Source organism: Manis javanica, chromosome 5 (assembly GCF_040802235.1).
Source record: "Manis javanica isolate MJ-LG chromosome 5, MJ_LKY, whole genome shotgun sequence".
In the NCBI taxonomy this organism is placed as follows: domain Eukaryota; kingdom Metazoa; phylum Chordata; class Mammalia; order Pholidota; family Manidae; genus Manis; species Manis javanica.
The window spans coordinates 124,532,769-124,552,638 of NC_133160.1; the positions used below are offsets into that span (position 1 = coordinate 124,532,769).

Below are 19,870 nucleotides of genomic sequence, written 5' to 3' on the forward strand. Positions count from 1 at the left end.
ATGTACAGCCAGTAAAGACTTTTAAGAAAAGAAGTTTTGATCTTTGTTCAGATATCTGGTTTCAGAAAATTTCCTCTGAAAACATATTAAAGGATGTATTGAGAATAGAACTATGAGAACAAGATAAGTAACAAAATAAGGAATAAAGTCTGTAAAAGTTCAATCATTTTTTAAAAGTTCTTTTGTGCTACAATGGAGAAAACTTATAAAAATGCAAATTATTATTAGACAGCCCATTAGTAAGTTAAGGGCAATTATTTCCTATTAGTACATAAGTTTAAATTTATAAATTGCTGGCATCCTTTCAAAAACTTAACTTAGTAGTAAGAAATTTTATTTTACTCTTTACCTTGACATCTTTATTTTCTGATGTGTTCTCCTGAATGCAATATTTCTTTATGAATATATACTGTGATCATTATGCTGAACATACTGTTTTGTTTTATTATATTATATATACAGTTATATTTAAGCATTTTTCTTCATGTATAAATCTCAGAATATATAGAGAAAGAAAAATATATCTTTAGGCCTCTTTTCCTCCCATCACCTGATTTCTGACTGTATTTCATATATAAAAATAGTTTTCATTGGTTATAATTTGAAAAACATAAAAACAACTTTTCTTTAATTCTTTATTTTTGACTTTTGGATATAAAGTTTATCAGTTGAGAATAAAATAAAACAGAGCAAAAGTTTAAAATCATTGCTGAATAGGGCACATTGTATTCTAATCTGTGTTCATATATCGATTCAAATAAAAAATGTAAAGGTCAAATGTTAGACGAGTCTTTAAAACAGTTTTGAACTTGCAGGTTTTTTATTAGAAGTCAAGTTGAATGACTGGTATTTACACATCTGATCAATAAACCTAAGGTTCTTTTTATAATCACTGTCATTTAATGTTATTAAGCATATGAAAACTACTAATCTCTGAACTCCCTCTTGTATCACAGCAAAGTGTTGGCATTTTCAAGTCTTAATTAAGATTAGATAGTATTATATAACTGACCTTAATATAGTAATAAGAACCTTTAACAGTAGAACAAGATGAAACTAAAATTTCATAGAGAAACCTCTGCCTCTTCAAGAGACCCCTTTGTGTTTAAAAATGTATTGTTTTTAGAAAACTATAACTTTAAAAAATTTCATTTAGAGCTAAATGATTGAAGGCTGTCAAATAAACCCGATTGTGTTGCAGGAATTAAACAGAGCTATAAACTTGACTCAAACTTCTTCCTAACTCTACATGCATTCAACAAATATTAACTAAGTACCTTTGGTTTGGATGCTGAAGGAAAGACAGATGTTCTCCTTTTCCCCAGAGTGATGACAACACAGTGAGACCAGATTATTAAACAAACAATTAAAATACAGCATGAAAAGCATTATGACAGTGGAAAAACAGGGTTCAAGATCTGTATCGGAAAGGCTCCATGAAGCAGAATTCCAAGCTTAAATTCCACACTGACCAGACAAGGGGCAGAGCGATCTGCTTATAGGTATGGATGCACAGACATCTCAGAGCACTTGAAAAAATTTCTTATGGCAGAGTAAAGAGTACAAAGGGTTCAGGGACAAGATGAAGGTGAGTTTTCAAAGAGGCTTGCAAACCATATAAGATATTTGCAATTCTTTCTAAAGGCAATGAGAAGTCACTGAAAAATGTAAAGTAGGGGAGCAATATCACTTGTAATGGTTAATATTTATTGAGTGTGTTCTCTCAGGTTCTGTGTTTGGCCTGAGAATGAAACTGACATAAGCCAGATTAACAGAAGAAAAGCATACACATTTTATATTTAATATTTTTATCTGAACACAGGAAGCTTCAGAGGAAAAATGAAGCCCTGAAGAAGCAGTTAAGACTGAGAGTTTATATACCTTTTAAACAAAGAATGATAAATTCATAAAGAAATGAAAAAATAAAGGAAAAGGGTTTAAGTTTCTAGTGGGAATGAATTATGCAAAGTGATTAGGAAATATAAGGGGGAAACTAATGGAAAGTAAGGGTTATTTTAGTATGTTTGCTGCCTTACCTCAAAATAATTACTAACCTAAAATGGTATATTTAGGGGTGGAATATTCTTCAGCCTGCAGCTTACTCTAATATCTGTTCTTGACATATAATAGGTTTAGGCATCAAATTAAACTAAACTCATGGAAGCCATTGTTATGTCTGATTTTACCCAGATAAACTGAGTGGAAGGAAAAGAACTAGGGAGAAGAAGATGGCTCAGGGGAGAAAATGTGGAAAGAATAGTTGACAACTGAGATGAACAATGGGTAAGTAGCCAGAAAGTGAAGGGAAGAAGGTTCCCATCAGTTTCAAAATGAACTCAATCATAAAAGTATCCAAAATCCTTCCTGAAATAATAATAATGTTAGGTATTTTTTACTGGGTAACTGGTAAAATGGTTGAAAAATAAAGAGAAAAAATAACAGAAGCTGCTTCTGGGACACTCAGTTCGATTTTATGTATCTTTGCTTTAAGGTAGCACATTTATTAATTCAATAAATATTTCTTGAGCATTTAACATGTGCTAGTTCTATAAATCTTAAAGTAGAAAAAAAGTCTTAAAATTGAATACTCTGTCAAGGGAGATAGATACTATATATATATGTGTGTGTGTGTGTGTGTGTGTGTGTATCTCTATATACATACCATGTATATAGCTAAATACCATGTAAAATAGAAGGGAAACAGGCATGATAGGGAGATCTACAAATCTAGAGTCAGGAGTAAGATTGGTGAGGGGGTAACTTGTTATTGTATATAGGATGGTCAGGTAGGCCTAACTGATAAGGTAACAATTTTAAAAAAAAAGTTGTTTAGGAGTTAGCTATGCAGATATCTCAAATGGGAGCACCCTGCGTGTTCCAAAACCTTAAAGAAGCCACATTTGGAACAAATGGAAAGAAAAGAGTGGGGGTGGGGCTAACCTAAATCAACTGAGTAGGTGAAGACTGTCTGTAAAAACAGTTTTGGGGTGAAGATTAGGAATTCAGTTATGGACATGGAAGGTTGGAGTTGTCTATTAGACAACACAGTGAGGTTAAGTTAGCTTGAAAACTAATTTTGGAGTTCAGGAGATTGATCTGTGCTGGAGATGATAATATTTATAAGTCCTGGGTGTACAGGTGGCATTTAACCCAAGGAGATCACCAAGGGAGTGACCATACAAAGAGAAAACAAGAAGAGACTACTTATAGGAACTATGGGGCGCTCCCTCCGTAATGCTTTGGGACAACAGGAAGAACCAGTAAGGAGGACTGAAAACAAGCACCAAGTAGGAGAAAATCAAGAGCACGAGTTGTTTTCATGACAGTGTATCAAGGAAGTGGGTTGATCACCTGTGTCAGACATTCCTGACCAATCAAGTGAAATCACTGACGACTACTGAGTTTAGCAACACGACATAATGAAGGACCTCAAAAAGTGCAGTTGCGGTAAAGTGCCTGGGCAGAAGTCTGATGAGGTGAATTTTGGAGAGAATGGAAAGTGAGGGATTGGTGATAGTAAGTGTAGACAAGAGTTTTGAGGATTTCTACTGCAGTGAGTGTACTAGCAGGCAACTGGAAAGCTAGCCTGGAACGTCAATTAGACAGTAAATATTTAGAGGTCATTTAATATGTGCTAAGTACAATTTAAAAAGCCTTGAGTTTACAGATAGAAGTGGCACTGTTCTTTTCTAAGGAGCTCAGAGATAGGGAAAGACATTAAAATACAGCTTGATAATGGTTATAATAAGAGGAAAATTGAGAGTGTTATAAATGCACATAAGAGGGCATTTATCTAGACTAAGTGGGACAAAGAACGCTTCCTTTTCCTTAGAGTAATTGACACATAAAGTAGGTGTTGACAGATAGTCAAAGTTACTGAGAAAAGGGGCAGAGAAAGGAGAATGAAGTGGAGTATTCTAAGCAGAAGGCACTATGACTACAAAGACAGAGACATGAACTTGAGTTATTTAGGTGGTTTGGGAGTGTAGAATCCAAGGATGTGGGAAGGGCCAGTTATACGTGTGAAATGAGCAACAAGAGTCGAATTCTCAAACACTGGAGTTCCAACAGAGGACATTTTTCCTTCAGGGGAAGAGAGGGTAATGAAGTCTTTGAGTAAGGTCAAGTCATGATCAGATTTGAATTTTTATGACATTATTCAGCAGCAGCAGAATGTGTTAACAGAAGAATTACTAAAAACGTGAAGCAGCTGGCTAATGTTTTTTGAGAATCACCTACATAAGGAAGGAGTAGGAATGGATATCAGAGGAAAAGTAAATTTGGACTCATGATAATCTTACAAAAATAAGGTATCATGAGCCTGGTTTAAGCTCTTTAATGGCTTCAGAATCTTGACTGCTTTCTTTTCCATAGCTTTCCTACCCCTGTATTCTCCTTCAACCCACTGCTTCAGGCATATTGGTTTTCTTTCTCTTTCTAGAACTCCAGCCACGCTTCACTCCTCACTTGACCATCTTTGCTCTAGGTGACCTCTGATCCCAGCATGCTTTTTCGCACGTAGGCACACAGCTGATCTCATTCTGCCGGAACTCAGCTTCACTGTCACCTCAAAGTCTTCCCACACAGTCTAAAGTAATTGAGCATTCATGTTTACATGCATGATTCTGTTTTAATTCTTTGCATGGTGTTTTTGCCATTATTCTATTTTATTATTTTGATTGACTTACTGTCTGTTTCTTTCCCAAACTCCAATCTGCTAAGTTACAATGTGAGTTCTACAAGAGGAGAAATCCTGCCTGTCTTTACCCCTGAATCTTTGAAACAGTATCTGAAACAGAGCTACTCAACAAATGTGGTCTGAGTGAGTGAATGAGTAAGTCTATGCTATTCTTAAATATACAGGTTATTTTTTTAATGGAAAATATATTTTACTGACATTAAAAAGGACAAGCTTGCAGGAAAGTCTGAAAAATTGTCACATTCCAGATGGTGATATGACAATTAAATGTAATGTGATACCCTGCATAGGATCCTGAAACAGAAAAGGGACATAGATTAACACCCACTTCACCCAAAAAAGAATCATTTTGACAATCTGTTGTGGATCCCTCTAGACACACATACACACAATGTGATCACTGTGATAATGCTCTGTTGGTTTTTGCTTGCTTTTACTTCATCATATAGCACACCCTTCTTTCTAAGTCAATACAAGATCTAGCTTATTCTCTCTGTATTCTCTCTCTCATAATCTAAAGATTATTCCATTATTTGGTGTAGCAATTTATTGAACTGGTTTCCTACTGATGAAGAGCTGATTTGTTGATATAAATGATAATACAAGTCTACCTTGTGGTCATGTTTACCTGTTTATTCTTTTCAGTGGTGAAATGTTATCCCATCATGTGGGTCTGCACAAGCTCTCCCAGGTCTTTATTGTAGGCCAAGAGAACAACAGTATTCTGTGATTGTATGGGAAGAATTGTAAGGACACATTATAAAAACATGAATGTTGAGTGAGAATAGTCTTCTCTGGTGGGATATTTAAGAGGTTGACAATAGTTGATTGCTTTGAAGAAAGAGAATAAGTGACCAGTGAGAGGTGAGAGACAGGGTTGTAGTATACAATTCCTAGCGGACACCACTCAAAGAGATCATAATGTTGGCGTCATGCCCTGGAGTTAGCAATGCAGTGGCCCTCGTGGAAAGGAGACATATTTATTATTCTACCGTTTGAATTTTAAATTATGTGCTTTTATTAGTTATCAGGGAAAAAAAAGAAAATTTTAAAAGAAAATTACCATCTGAAAATGATTTGAAATTATTATTTTTTTTCTTTTAACAGACTATACCAGAACAACCTAAAGAATATTTTATTCTGTACTTAGGGTTCCAAAGTAACCCTAGTATTGTCATAAATATCTGGTAGGTTATGTCAAAACTGGATGGAGATGTCAATATGTATCATTAAATAAGAAAAAGAGAGTATTTTGGTTGCATCTAAGCATTCTAGTTGCCCAATAACTCTCTTACCTTAGACACAGAATCAGTAGGCAATATGCCCAGCTGCAAAGTATATTAATAAAATGTTTAGCTATGCAAACAGAGTAGCCCAAGGGATATAGTCAGAGGTAGCTAGGTGAGACTTTCGAAAAGTTTTAAAATAGAAAAATCTTTTAGTTTCTAGTTCTCCATCTTCCCGTTTAAAGATTAGCATGAAGTGATGTATGGAATCTGAGTAGTTATCATGTCATTTTGAGATGGAAGCCCATTTGCTAAAAAGCAAAAAAACAGATGAAACCTTGGTTTCAGACATGGAGTTTTCATGCTAATCCTGGACTGCCTTGTCTGCATTTCATTTTTACATGTGAGAATAAAGCCCTGGTTTGTTTAAGTCAACATAGTTAAGCTTCTGTTACTATCAGGTGTACAATAGGGGGAAAAAATCAACATTATAACTCTGTTGGAAGCAGTACTAAAAAATCATTTGCTTGGTTCTAAGCCATCAGGCAACTACTTTACTGCAAATTACACCCTAAAACTTCCATTTCTTTTTTGACCTATACCAGAAAAGCTAACAATAGTTTCAGAAAGTAAGATCTTAAATCTGTAATACTATTTTTCATATCTTTTTCCTTCTGGTTAGCTAAATAATCATAAAGTTGTTAAAGAAATAACACAGCAAATTGATGTGTATTCTCTTGTGTTTGCACAGAAATAATATTGATTTACATTTCATGTATTTAAAATTATTCTGAAGGTAAACTCATGTTCAGAAAGCAATAATGCATTATAATCAGCTTTAAATCAATAATTTTACAATTAAGATCCAGCCTTTGATCAGGAAATTATAAGAGAGAAAGGAATACAATTTGGTGAAAAGAAGTGAGAAATAACTTTTTTTTATTACATGAAAACATTTTATTTAAAAACAGAAAGGATTTTTTTTTTTTTTGCCCTCATTAGAATCACTGCCTGAAGTCTTCACAAACCATGTATATAAAAACAGCATCTGGAACATTTTGGTTTTTTTTCTATGGAAATGTGCAAAATGGAGGAGTCAGAAATGACTTTGTAAAGTGGCCATCTCTGCCTGACTGGACACATTCATTATGGGATTTTGAGGAATTCCCAGAATGATGTTATTTGCACGTCAAAGCAGAATCTTCACCATTGACATCTGTCATTGTCCTTTGGAGGTTTTGAATCATTAGGTTTATGAATTGACCCGTGCAAGCTCTTAAATGATACCTGTATAATTTACTCTGCATACATGACATATGGTTTTACTATCTTTTTATTTAATGATTGCCTTATAATAGCATTTAATGACTGCAACTTTATAGGAAAGAATTCTTATAACTTCTTTATCCAAAGAAAACTACTCTGGTTTTGTAGATGGAAGTCACTTTCTTTGATCTCAATGTCTTTAAGCAGTAGTTTCAGGGCACCAGAAACATGTAGGGTGCAGATTTATATTTTCTCTCTTACTGACACAAATCAAGAGCAGATTTATCAAGCTGTGAAATATATTAAGTTCACAGGGTTTTAACAAAGGGTTACCAAACCTCAAGAACCTGCTGTGATTCAAACTACTTTCAGATGTCCTTTTAATTATATTAAATGAAAGTTTGGGCTGGCTTTGATGCTTATGGGCAAACATCGAAATCTCTTGAAAGAGCTGCTGAAGGTACTCCCTGTTGCTGTAGTTAATATACTACATTGTATGCACACCACTAGCCCATTTATTCTAGTCACTTTAACAAGGATATCCAGCCTGACAGGCCAGACAGAATGGTATCACAAGTCAGGCAAAGCACAAATCATTAGAGGACTCTGAAAGTTGTTTGACATGCACCACAGAGTTCTTTGTCACACAGCCAATTAAGTGACCAAACAAGGAACTTGAAAATACTCATTAATTTCTTCCTAGCAGTATAAATGGAGGTTAGAATCCTTCTTGTCTTTTGCGTCAAAGGCACTCTAGTGAAACTGGCATGATTCAATTTGCACTTTGTCAAAGGTGCAAGTAGCAACTTCAGTTCATGAAAGACTGTATTAAAGACAAAATATGAAAGGAATAGTTAAAAATGTTTAGCTAGTACATATAATAATATGGATAGATATCTGGGCTTTGGCATTTTTTTAATTAATCAAAAGTTAATATTCCTGTTATTTTTGAAAAGCGGTGTCAGCATTTCTGAGCAGATCCAGAAGCACTTGACAACACATCCTCCTCTAGGAAGCAAGAATTTGCGTCCATGGGAGAACTCCTGTAGCCATATTCTCCGGAGCCACCCCCCTCCTTCCTGAAGGCTGCTCTTTGGTTTTTATTGCTGGTTTCTTCCTCTCTCCAGGACAGGGTCCTGGAGCTCACTCCTAGGTTCTTTTCTCTCTCTGCCCTCATTCCTTTGATAAATGCATCTAGTATATGGGCTACAAATGCTACTTTAAGTAAAACATTACCAAGTGATTATTTCTAGCCTAACCTCTCTGCTGACCTTCAAGCTTGCAATCTAGCTGCATATTTAACATCTATATATTGCATATCTAACAGGAATCTCAAAGTTAACAAGCCCCAAATGAAATTCTTTTTTTGTGCCTCTCCCAAATTGGTCAAACAGACCATCTTCAATAGTGTCTTTATCCTTCCAGCTGATCAGATAAAACACTTATCATTTTGACTTCTTTCTTTGATACTTTGCAAATAATCCCTTAAAAATCCTGCTTGTTCCACTAAAAAATAAAATTAAATAAAAACCTGAACCTGAATAATTAGCTCAGTATCCCACACTCATATTCTCATTCCAGACAACCATTATTGACCAATTGGTCACCCTTTTCCAGCCCTTAATATTCCTGCTATAATCGATTCTTCACTTTTAAAACACATTAGGTCATGCCATCCTTCTGTTCAGAAACCTATAGTCGTTAGCACATGTCTCCGCATAAAAGCTATAGTCCTTACGATGATGGTCCATCAGATCTGGCCACTTGACATCTGCAGATTCATGCTCTACCACCCTCCAGCCTTCCACTCTGCTTCACCTGCAGTGAGGTCCTGGAACACCACAGGCATATTTCCACCTCAGAAACTTTCTGTCTCGATGCTAGACACTTTCTGTCTTCCTGCATATCTGTATAGTTCACTGCACCTTCAGAGTTTTCTCGAATATCACCTCAGTGATGCATTTCTTGATTTATTTTACAATAAATTTATTTTACAATAAATTGATTTATTTTACAATAGCCAAGATATGGAAGCAACCAAAGTACCCATCAGTAGATGAGTGGATAAAAAAGAGGTGGTGCATATACACAGTGTACACAGTGGAATGTTACTCCTTAGCATTTGTCATCACATCATATACCATATATTTCATATAGTGTATTATTCATATTCTTCCACTAGAAATTTCATCCTAGGAGAGAGAGCAGGATGTTTGCCTGTTATGGGCACTGCTGTATTCCCTGTGCTGATAAGGTTATTGGACACATGTACTCAACTATTAATTCTTCAATCATTTTGTAGTTAACTATTATGTGATGTTTTTCCAGTTGAAGACAAAGATTGATCTTGTACTGCTGGTACCTAGAATAGATATTTTGAGTGGATAATTAAAGTAAAAAAAATTATAATTCCAAGTTGAATTATAGTTCCAAATTGAAATGAAAAAAGGGTGTGCTTCAAATACTTTATAAGCTTGAAGGAACACATAGACTGTTTGCCTTTTAAAATAAGAAAAAAAGGAATGAAGGAAGGAAGGAAGGAAAGGGAAAGGAAAGGAAAGATTATCAGCATGCGTGCATGCATTCGTGTGTATGTGTGGTTTAATTTACATATATCTACCAATTTTTTTCTCATCATTTCTCAACCTTACTATGCAGGTAATAGCAGGTTCCAAAGAATGACTCAAAAAGACATCAACTACATGTACTTATATTTCCCATTAAGCAAGGTCAACTGAAGACTCTCTAGGGACTATATGCTGCCTCTGAGATTTGGAGGAAAAGACACTGGTGATAAAAATTAAAATATATTTCTTAACTACGAAAATGGCCAGCTTTTAAAACAATACAAAATGAATGTCAGTAGTTCTTAATAGTTCTTGTTAATAAAGAAAGTGATGATAACAAACATTATTATTTAAAATATGGGTCTTGAACATAAGTATGAGTAACTTCTTTCTGGATACATCTACCCAGGCAAGGGAAACAAAAGCAAACATAAACAAGTGTGACTACATCAAACTAAAAAATTCTGGACAGCAAAAGACACCATCAACAGAGCAAAATGGGAGCTTACAATATGGAGGAATATATTCATTAATGATTTATATAATAAGGTTTTAACATCCAAAATATATAAAGAACTCATTCATATAAAGACCAAAAAGCAAACTACCTGATTAAAAAATGGGTGAGAACCTTAACAGAACATTTTTCCAAAGAAGATATATAGGTGGCCAACAGGCACATGAAAAGAAGCCCCACATCACTAATCATCAGGGAAATGCAAATTAAAACCACAATGAGGTATCACCTCACACCAGTCAGAATGGCCACTATCCAGAAGACAAGGAATAACAAGTGTTGGTGAGGATGTGGAGAAAAGGGAGCCCTCCAACACTGTTGGTGGGAATGTAAATCGGTGCAGTCACTGTGGAAAGCAATATGGATGTTCCTCAAAAAACTAAAAATAGAAATACCATATGACTCACCAATTCCACTTCTAGGATTTACCCAAAGAAAACAAAATCTCTGATTTGAAAAGATATATAACATGCACTCCTGTGTTTACTTCCACATTCTTTACAATAGCCAAGATATGGAAGCAACCAAAGTACCCATCAGTAGATGAGTGGATAAAAAAGAGGTGGTGCATATACACAGTGTACACAGTGGAATGTTATTTAACTATGAAAAAGAAAGAAATCCTGCTATTTGTCCCAACATGGATGGAATTGGAGAGTACCATGCTAGGTGAAATAAGCCAGGTGGAGAATGACAAATATGTATGATTTCACTTATATGTGGAATCTAAAAATAAAACAAAACAAAATGAACAAAATAGCAATAGACCCATAGACACTGAAAAGTGATTGGTGATTACCTTGAGGAAGGGGTGGGGTGGTTGGCGAAATAGGTGAAGGGATAAAAAGGCACAAAATCTCAATCATAACATAAATTAGTTGTGGGGATGAAAGTACAGCATAGATATTATATTCAATAATACTGTAACATATTCCTAGATATTAATAGATAGGAATTATATTAGTTGGAGTGAGCATTTAATAATGTAGATAAATATCGAATCACTATGTTCTATATTTGAAAGCAAATATACTACTGTGTATCAACTATACTTCAATTGAAAAATTATACATATACATACATATATTAAAATAAAAGATGGGAACTTGGCATTGAAAAATGAGAAAAAATCTGAATCTAAGTTCTGGTTACACTTATAGAACATGAAGACAGCTGTTCTTAAGCCATTTGAGGTTATTCTATTCCAGATTCTTGTGCAAACCACAGATCTCTCTTTGGGGCCATGTGATTTGTTGTGCTGGCTGACGGAGTATACCCCACAGCTTCTCATGCACCCATTCTATGACTGGAGTTAAGGACTTCTGCATTTCACATGTGCTACAATGGCTAAGATAAAAACAGACAGAAAGTAAATGTTGCCAAGGATGTGAATTAACTGGAACCATGGAGTAAATGTAAAATGACGCAGTTACTTAGGAAAACAGTTAGAAAGTTCTTTTGTTAACACAGTGTCATCACATTTTCTACTTGTTTTCTTCTTCTCATGATGAAAATTTTTAAATGAAAATCTCCTCAGAAAACAAAAGAACCTCAAAGAAAATTATCTTTATATTTGCCCCTAGTTCAGCACTACACAATAATTACCATATAGCCACTTGAACTCAGTCCATACAAAAAGGAAATAGCAAAAGAATGGTTTTACTCCATACCATCTCTGAAATACAGTACAATAAATCAATAAATATAAACCAAATGATATATTCTGACTCCTAACACCAAACAATGAAGTCAGTTCTGTAACAATACCTCGCAGACTGGGAGCTTGAGCTTCCGAATCAGGAGGACCCAGCTTTGGGTTCAGGACCTCCTCATGTATTAGTGTGTGATCTTGTAAAGGTCATTTAATCCTCCCTGGGTCCCATTTTCTCTACTCAAAGTTAAGCATAGCAATAATTACATCATGGGTTGTTGTGAATATTAAATAAGAATTCATGCAAAAAGCTCTGCAAGATGATGGCCACAAATTAGTGCCTAATTAATGTATATATTCATATTAATAAATCCCTGTTGGTATTGAAGAAGCATTGGAGGCATGTCAGAAGAGCAGCATTAGTGCCATTAGTGCTAACTGTGTGACCTTGAGCCAGTCATTTCCTCTCTCCAGATCTCAGGTCCCTAGGGTCACTTTTGGCAATAGTATATTATAGTAGCTACTTAATAAGCATATGTAACACAAGCCTTACTTGTTTCCTCTGGCATAAAACCTTAACACTTTCTTACTAAATGAAGGTATGTATTATCTCCAAGACTTGGTCATGATATTTTTTATAATGACTCATGTCAATTTCTATCTTTTGGTTGTCAACAAGCATTTTAGTGTAATCTAAAATTACAACTAAATAGAAAAAAATAAAATAGACTTGACTCAGATTTTTTGTTTTGTTAAAATTCTTGAGATGTAAGCATAATGAGTTTTAGGAGATTCACATATTATTTTGAAAATCAAAGCAGTCACCTCTTTTAATTGTTTACCTATTGATCAGTTATCGTAGCTGACAGCTCGCAAGCCAGATTTCACTGTGCTCTTTTAGTGAAATAAACAAAAGGTAAGAAGCAAGAAGCAGTAAGATATGGATGTTGGTAATTCATGAAATAATCATTGAACCTCTAAATAATTAAAAGCTAAGTGGATTTAGATGGTTAAAATCAAACCTAGAAGAATCACTGCTTTGGGCTCATGGAAAGGCCATAGTTTTAAAGATTTCATGATGACTTAACAATTGTCAATTTTCAAATTTAATGCATAAAGCACTTTCAGTATACTTCCTAATGTATTCTGAACATAGAAACAATTGGGAACATAAAAGAACTTTTAAAACAGTAAAATAAACTTAAGTTTAGAGTATTATTCACTATAGAATTTCACAGAATAATGATCTACACTAAAACAGAAGTAGTGCCATCCATCAGTGAGCAGAGCATTTCTGCTTTACCAATATTTTGTTTATATTTGGTCTTATCAGATGTTTAGTCAATAGGTAAAGCATTTATTCATAGCCAATCAATTATAATACCAGGAAATCAGCCACTGAATAAACTATGCTATTAATTTTCCATCAGAGATTCATGTTTGAATGACCATGCAATTCAAAGATTTAAATACTGAAAGGCTAATTATTTCCAAGGCCCCATTGAAGGCATAGCATAGATTGTAATACAAAACAATTATTCTATTGTTCATAAATGATCTTCAGCTTTCATTGCTGAAGAATACTTCAATTTCTCTATTCAATTGTACATACTAAGCGTTTTATATATTTATAAAACTCATATATATGTATACATATATATAAGAACTATGTATCATATATATGTATATATATATATACATATATATATATATATATATTTCCCAAAACAATTTTTTCCCAAAACCTTAAAAAATAAACCCAGAAAACTTCTAATATATAAAGATTAATTATTTTATGAAGTAAAATGCAAATTAAAAGCTTCCTAATATCTGCTTGATGCTAAATTACTTTTAAATGTCTCACAAAATACCTGTATTATGAATAAACGGATGCAGTTTAGTTTCTGGACTGCCAATTTGAGAACCAGTAACTTGGTTCTTGAGGGCATCTCTCTTTCTAAATGCAGACAGGCTGCCCCTTTAAAAAAAATTCCATGATATATTCACATAAAGAATAAAGTTTACAATCCCATAATTTCATGTTTTTCCATTTTCCTACCTTCCGGCTGAAGAGGAGCAGAATCTCCCCCGCACCCACACCCACACCACACACACACACACAGCCACAGTCACCCACCCAAATGTGCCCTTTGGCATGTGGATTATTTTGAGCAATTCAAGACCAGGCAGACTCAAGAAAAACTTTTACCTCTCCCATAACTGCCTAAGAATTTAGATTGGGGGCCTGACCCAGAAAGAGGGCTATTATCAGAGATAACTTTTCTTCCTGAAAGATTATCTGCACAGGAGGTCAAACATCTGATTCCTAAACTTGTGCTCTTCCCGTCTCCCTGTACACTGCTCTCCTCCCGTTTGAAGCCCAGGGCCGTCCTTGCTCAGCTTGGGGCGGCGCACACACTGCAGCTGCCCAGGTGCCTGGGAGTCTCAGGTCCTCATGGGCTCCCATATATATGTAATTAAATTTGTCTTTCTTCTGTTAATCTTTTTTTAAGTCAGTTTAGTTATTAGGCCAGTCAAAGAACCTAGAAGGGAAGAAGGGAACATGTTTCTGCCCCTACACTGTCTACCTCCCTTCCCTTGTACAAAAGAACTGTAAAGCTTGTTCTGGGGTTCTTTTTCACACAAAACCCATACACGTAGGACTGGCTTTTACCTTGCTTAGAAACAAATTACAGCATGTGAAAACTGGAGAAAAACTACATTTACATTGGGAGGAATGTTTGGGCCAGGAAAATAGTCTCAGCATGTGTTGAACATTTTGGGTTCAAAACCATGATATTCCATGGACTACTCATGACCTCATGACTTTGATTGTCATTTCTAAATGACTTGCTCCTCAAACATTAGCTGGTCCAATGTATTAATGAAATGTTTTCATACACACCACTATGAAGAAATCAGAGATTTATATGTAGTACGCCCAACTCACCTTTCAGCGATGATCCAAATTCTCACACCCCAAGTTGTACCTCCTTGTTTGTCTGTCTTCTGCCGAATTTTTTTTTTAGCGCATACCCTTTCATAGGCCTTTCTACTCCCACCCTCATGCCCTCCCGGAAATGCCTTTAGTTCATCAGGGTCATTATCATTTGCTCTCAGAAGCCCATCCATGCCATCACCAACAGAGACAATTCAACAACTTAACACATGTATAAAAACGCAGAAAGTACCTGGACATAGGCTCTGCAAGAGCGCTCTCTTTTCTGAAGCTGAATCCATTAAGACAGCAGATTAAACACAGAATAGAAAAAACAAGTTAGTGACAGAAGAAAACAAGAAAATAAAAGAACACATCTACACAAACACCGTATTTTATTGTGCACTACTTTCCGGAAGAGAATGAAAGCTAAGCAGCAGCAAAATGTGAACAATGGCTTGAAAAATAGTAGCTGACTCCCTCTCAGAACAACCCAGGTGAAAACTGGATGGTACGCAGCTGTTAAAGATGAAAAGAAATCTTGGAAGAAGTTTAGTAGAAATTAGTAAAACTGTGTTTTTCATGAAATGATGCATTTCACATCAGGTGTTATTAATTCATGGGCCACAAATAAAGACAGATGAAGTTAGTAAAGTATGTCAAAAATTTGGAACCCCATTTTTCAAAGATTGTACATTGTTTTTGTGATTTGCAGATTATATAGGTGGCTAATATGCACCACAAACCACATGTTCAAACATACAAACAAACTCTGTTTATCAGGGAAATAGAAATGCCTATTCATTATGACTGTCTGATCCTAAGGGACAAGTAGTAAGAGTCATTTCTGGTTAAAAGAGTGATCAATTTCCTGGTTTATCACTGCTTTTATTTCTCAAAGAATTTCTTTTGATAGTTTGACCCAAAATTTTACACATTTTAGGGGGACAAGAAACTTTTTGTTTGCTTGCTTATTAGTTTGCATACAGAGCGATGTTTTTCTGGGCAAAAGTTTAACAGCAACTTATATTTAGCCCCATGCAATTTTTTCCTGATGAAAAAATAAATAATGAATAAGTTTGTTTACCCTGTTTAAATAAAAGAGCCAAATTTTATAAATTATATTACGGTTTTCCGTCTCTTCCCTATTTTAACCCTCAGTAGCCTTTGTTGTTGAAGGAGAAAATTACCCAAGTTTAGGAAGCAGTTACTCTGATGCCTTTTGTGTGGCTGATATTCTCTTCCAGCTTTAATTCATGCATTCTTCAAAGAGCAGAGAGCAGTTACTCCCCTAAAGAATTAGTGAGGAATGAGTGCAAGTAAATTGCCAGCGCTGTCATTTGGATCACTGACTCACATCTTGGTTTTGCAGGACTCTAAACCCTCTAGAATTTCAATGTGGAGCACAATTGATTTGTATGAAGTTGACTTTGCAAATCTGATGGGTTATAACTGCTTCAGGCAACAGTGGGAATCACAGGAAATGAGAGCAAGCCAGCAAGCATGTGAACAACCTTTGCCCTCCCATCTCTTTACCCCATCATGCAAATTAACATATGACAAACCACATTATATAAACAATTGAAAAGAACCAAATGGAAAACAAGAGAGAGCATTAAAAAGCTTCACAAATGGAAATTTTCCCATTACGTAGTTATTTGATATTCAGGGTAGGCAAGCTGATTAGCTGTAGCCAGTTAGAATGTGACATTAATTGCCAGCTTTACCTGGTATTGTCAGACATCAACACCATTTTTAAATAAAGATACAAAGTATTGCAATAACAAGTAATGTTATGGATATGTAACATTAATAGAAATTACTACTTCCAGTACATTTTGATAACAATAGCTGGCAGCAATATTCATTAATAGCATCCAGTCAGCCTGGGTAATAACACATTAAAATCACAGCATGCCTGGATTATATAGGCAACTGTGAATTATATTCTATTAGGGGCTTAGTTGTGATTCTATCAGAGGCATACGTGACAAAAATAACTCCTTTATGCTCCGCATGAAAAAAAAAGACTTAATAGTAAAATTTTAATAATAATTCATATCTAGTAGATAGAACCGGATCTGTTTCTGAGGATGAAATTGCTGGAAAAACTGTATTTGCCGGATAAACTATAAGGCATTCCTATGCTGAACCACCATTATTTAAAAAACTGTTTTCCAACTTGATGAGTGAGACTCTTAGTCTAATAAGACACAAAATAATTTAACATAAAAAGAACTGTCTGCAAAGTTATTTTTCATTCCATAAGGGAATATTCATTTAGTTGTATTCCATGAAGGATATTAAGTCTGTCACTGTCAAATTCTTGCCTTTTAAAGTAGCAAGGTTATAGTGGCATTCAAGGTCTTAAAATCTGGTTTCAATCACTGATCACTTCTACTATATACATACCTTTCAGGGAATACATCTCATTTGATGGTATCAATTCTAATAACTTTTCATTACAGGTTTAATGCACCATGTGACATTTCATTACAAAAGTATATTATATTCCTTACAAATATGTAAAATATATTTTATATATTTATGTAAATGAAGTGCTTCTATAGTGTATAGGTTATTTAAATACAGTAAATATTTAAAGTGATTATATTTGTGTATGTAATATATATACATATATTGTATATAACTAAATAAAATACATATAATGTATATCTCTGAAATTCAAAACATGAACTATTTTCATTATTTACAATTCAAATTTGCTGGAATACATTTAAATCTTATAAGTTTTAATGATAGTGATGCAAAATCTGGGTAATTTAAATTTAAAAAAGGAACTAAAAACCTAATTAATTATCCCATTTTTTTAAAAAGTAATATTAATTAGGTTAAATTATTTCATTTTTAAAATAGCTATAATGAATTGCTAATATCCTTTTTCATTGTTGCTACTTTTGACATTTCTGTTATTAGACTTTTTTGTTAATGATTTTAAATAAAAGATTGAAAGAAAAAAATAAAATAAATTGCATTATTCAAATTAATCCTGTCAAAATTTAGGATAAAAAACAGAGTAAACACTGCAGAAAAAAGAACTGTAAATTAAAAATATATATGGAGAAATTATCATCCACTGTTTCTTTAGATTAAAAGCCCAATAGGGCCATCATTATAATGAAATAGTGAAGTGAACTGAATATAACTAGTAATAATGCTCTGTAGAAATGATCTGATTTTATAGAAAGAGAGAAATTAACCATCAAGTCTCACTGATTCTGCTACAACTTTAAATGTATTATATATACATATAGTCTATAATAAAGATCCTTACCTTGTTTAAACTGCGTGCAGCGCTGTCTTTTCCACCTGGGGTCAGGTTGCGGAGCTGTACATCGAGAAGGCCTACCAGCTGATCCATGGCACGGACTGAGTAGGTGATATCTCCAGCATTCAAATGATTTCTTGTTTGTTCAGCCAGCTCCCTAGCAATGTTGGCAGCTGTCTCTCCAGATTTCAACTGCAATTTTGAAATCAGAATAAAAAGGAAAAAAAAAATTAAGTAAGTGATTTTACTGGTCTCTGTGGATAACTGTTTTGCATAGAAGTTATAGTAATTGAGCCAAGACACCATTGTTATACTCCATCTTCAAGTGGAGTACATTTCCTGAGTTTTCCTGTAAAGCCATCATTCTGTACAATACCTGATTTCACATTCATGTCTTTCGGAAGCTCCTCTGAGGAATCTTACTCCTAAAAATTATTCTCACCTTAATTATCCATTTGGGTGGTTTAGTCTAAAGTTTGCCCTATGATTTTTCCCTGTGAGTTTCTAAACTGGACACCGATGAGTTTGTGTTGTGAATCCCCAACCAAATTCCAAGTTTTATAATACAGTATATATATGTATTACATATATACTGAAAAATGGGAATCAAAAAATCCTTTTTGGCCATTTTTAATTGTACAAGAAGAATATTTTAAAGTATTATTATATAATTGGCACTTTAGAGAAATCCTTAAAATAGAAAGAAACATGCACTGAGTTAATGAGTTTGTAAAATTTGGTTAAGGCCCCCAAACCAAAGACAAATGGAATGTAACACTGAATGGAATACATTATAGGGTTTAAGTATAAGTAAGTGACAATGTCAATCAATGTTGCATTCATGGCCCACTGGTGGGTTATGGAATTACTTTAAGTTAGTCACAGAGTGACATAATGTGATTATAATCCATACATTTTAATTTTATATACAATTTAAGGCTACTCACTGGCAATCTAGTAAACCAATCAACAATTCATAAAATTCAGTATTAATTAATTAAATTCATGAGATTCTAGTATTTATTAAATATTGAAATGCAGTATTCCATCAATAAGTCTGAAAACTTGCTACAACTGTTAGGTAACTTTGCAGAAGATAGCTGGAATTTCTATAATTTTCCAAAGGGATGTTCTTTCAATCAAAATACCATTCCCAATATATTGCATTTGTTGAAGTTTAGCACCTAGACTATTCTTACAATAATGAATATATTTGTACAATAACTATGGATTTACTTTGTTGACCATTGTATTCTTGTGTAATTATTTTACAACTGTTTTTGTTGTTGCTATATTATTTTGTTCTATTTCTTTATTACCATATAACACTTTTTCTATGAGAAAATGTCAGGGTGTCAGGGTAGATGGGAGCTCTGAACTCTTTAGACTCACTTAAACGGGCCATTTTGAAAAAAGTTTGAGATCTACTGAAATAGACAATACATTTTCTTTATTAACACAGTATCTTCAAAACTAAGGATGCAAATGTTGACTTTAAATACATCTATCAGGGAATATAATTAAAAGGGAGATTATTGAACACAGAAAAAAATAAATAATAGCACTGGTATGTTCATATTGTAACTCCATTTTTTTTTCTTTGTAGTTGTACAAGCATAGTCCTCATTATTAGTTAATATAATATTGGGGTGGGATAATAAGGTAGAAAAGAAGAGCTGTATGATACCCATACATAAAAATTTAAAGTTTTCCTTTA

At 34.2% G+C, this 19,870-nt stretch overlaps 1 protein-coding gene across 26 annotated transcripts in view; it reads right to left on the bottom strand.

The window, feature by feature from the left end:
• The window catches only part of ADGRL3 (adhesion G protein-coupled receptor L3), a 798,791-nt gene that overhangs the window by 127,792 nt on the left and 651,129 nt on the right, over nt 1-19,870 (bottom strand). For 22 of the 26 annotated variants that reach the window (XM_073237549.1, XM_073237547.1, XM_073237540.1 and 19 more), the window contains 2 exons: nt 18,160-18,345; nt 15,118-15,156 (listed from right to left, as the gene is read on the bottom strand). In XM_073237549.1, coding sequence (XP_073093650.1) covers nt 15,118-15,156; nt 18,160-18,345 — 225 coding nt within the window. The remainder of the gene's footprint in view (nt 1-15,117; nt 15,157-18,159; nt 18,346-19,870) is intronic. The other 4 variants (XM_073237551.1, XM_073237548.1, XM_073237550.1 and 1 more) reach the window with 1 other exon arrangement.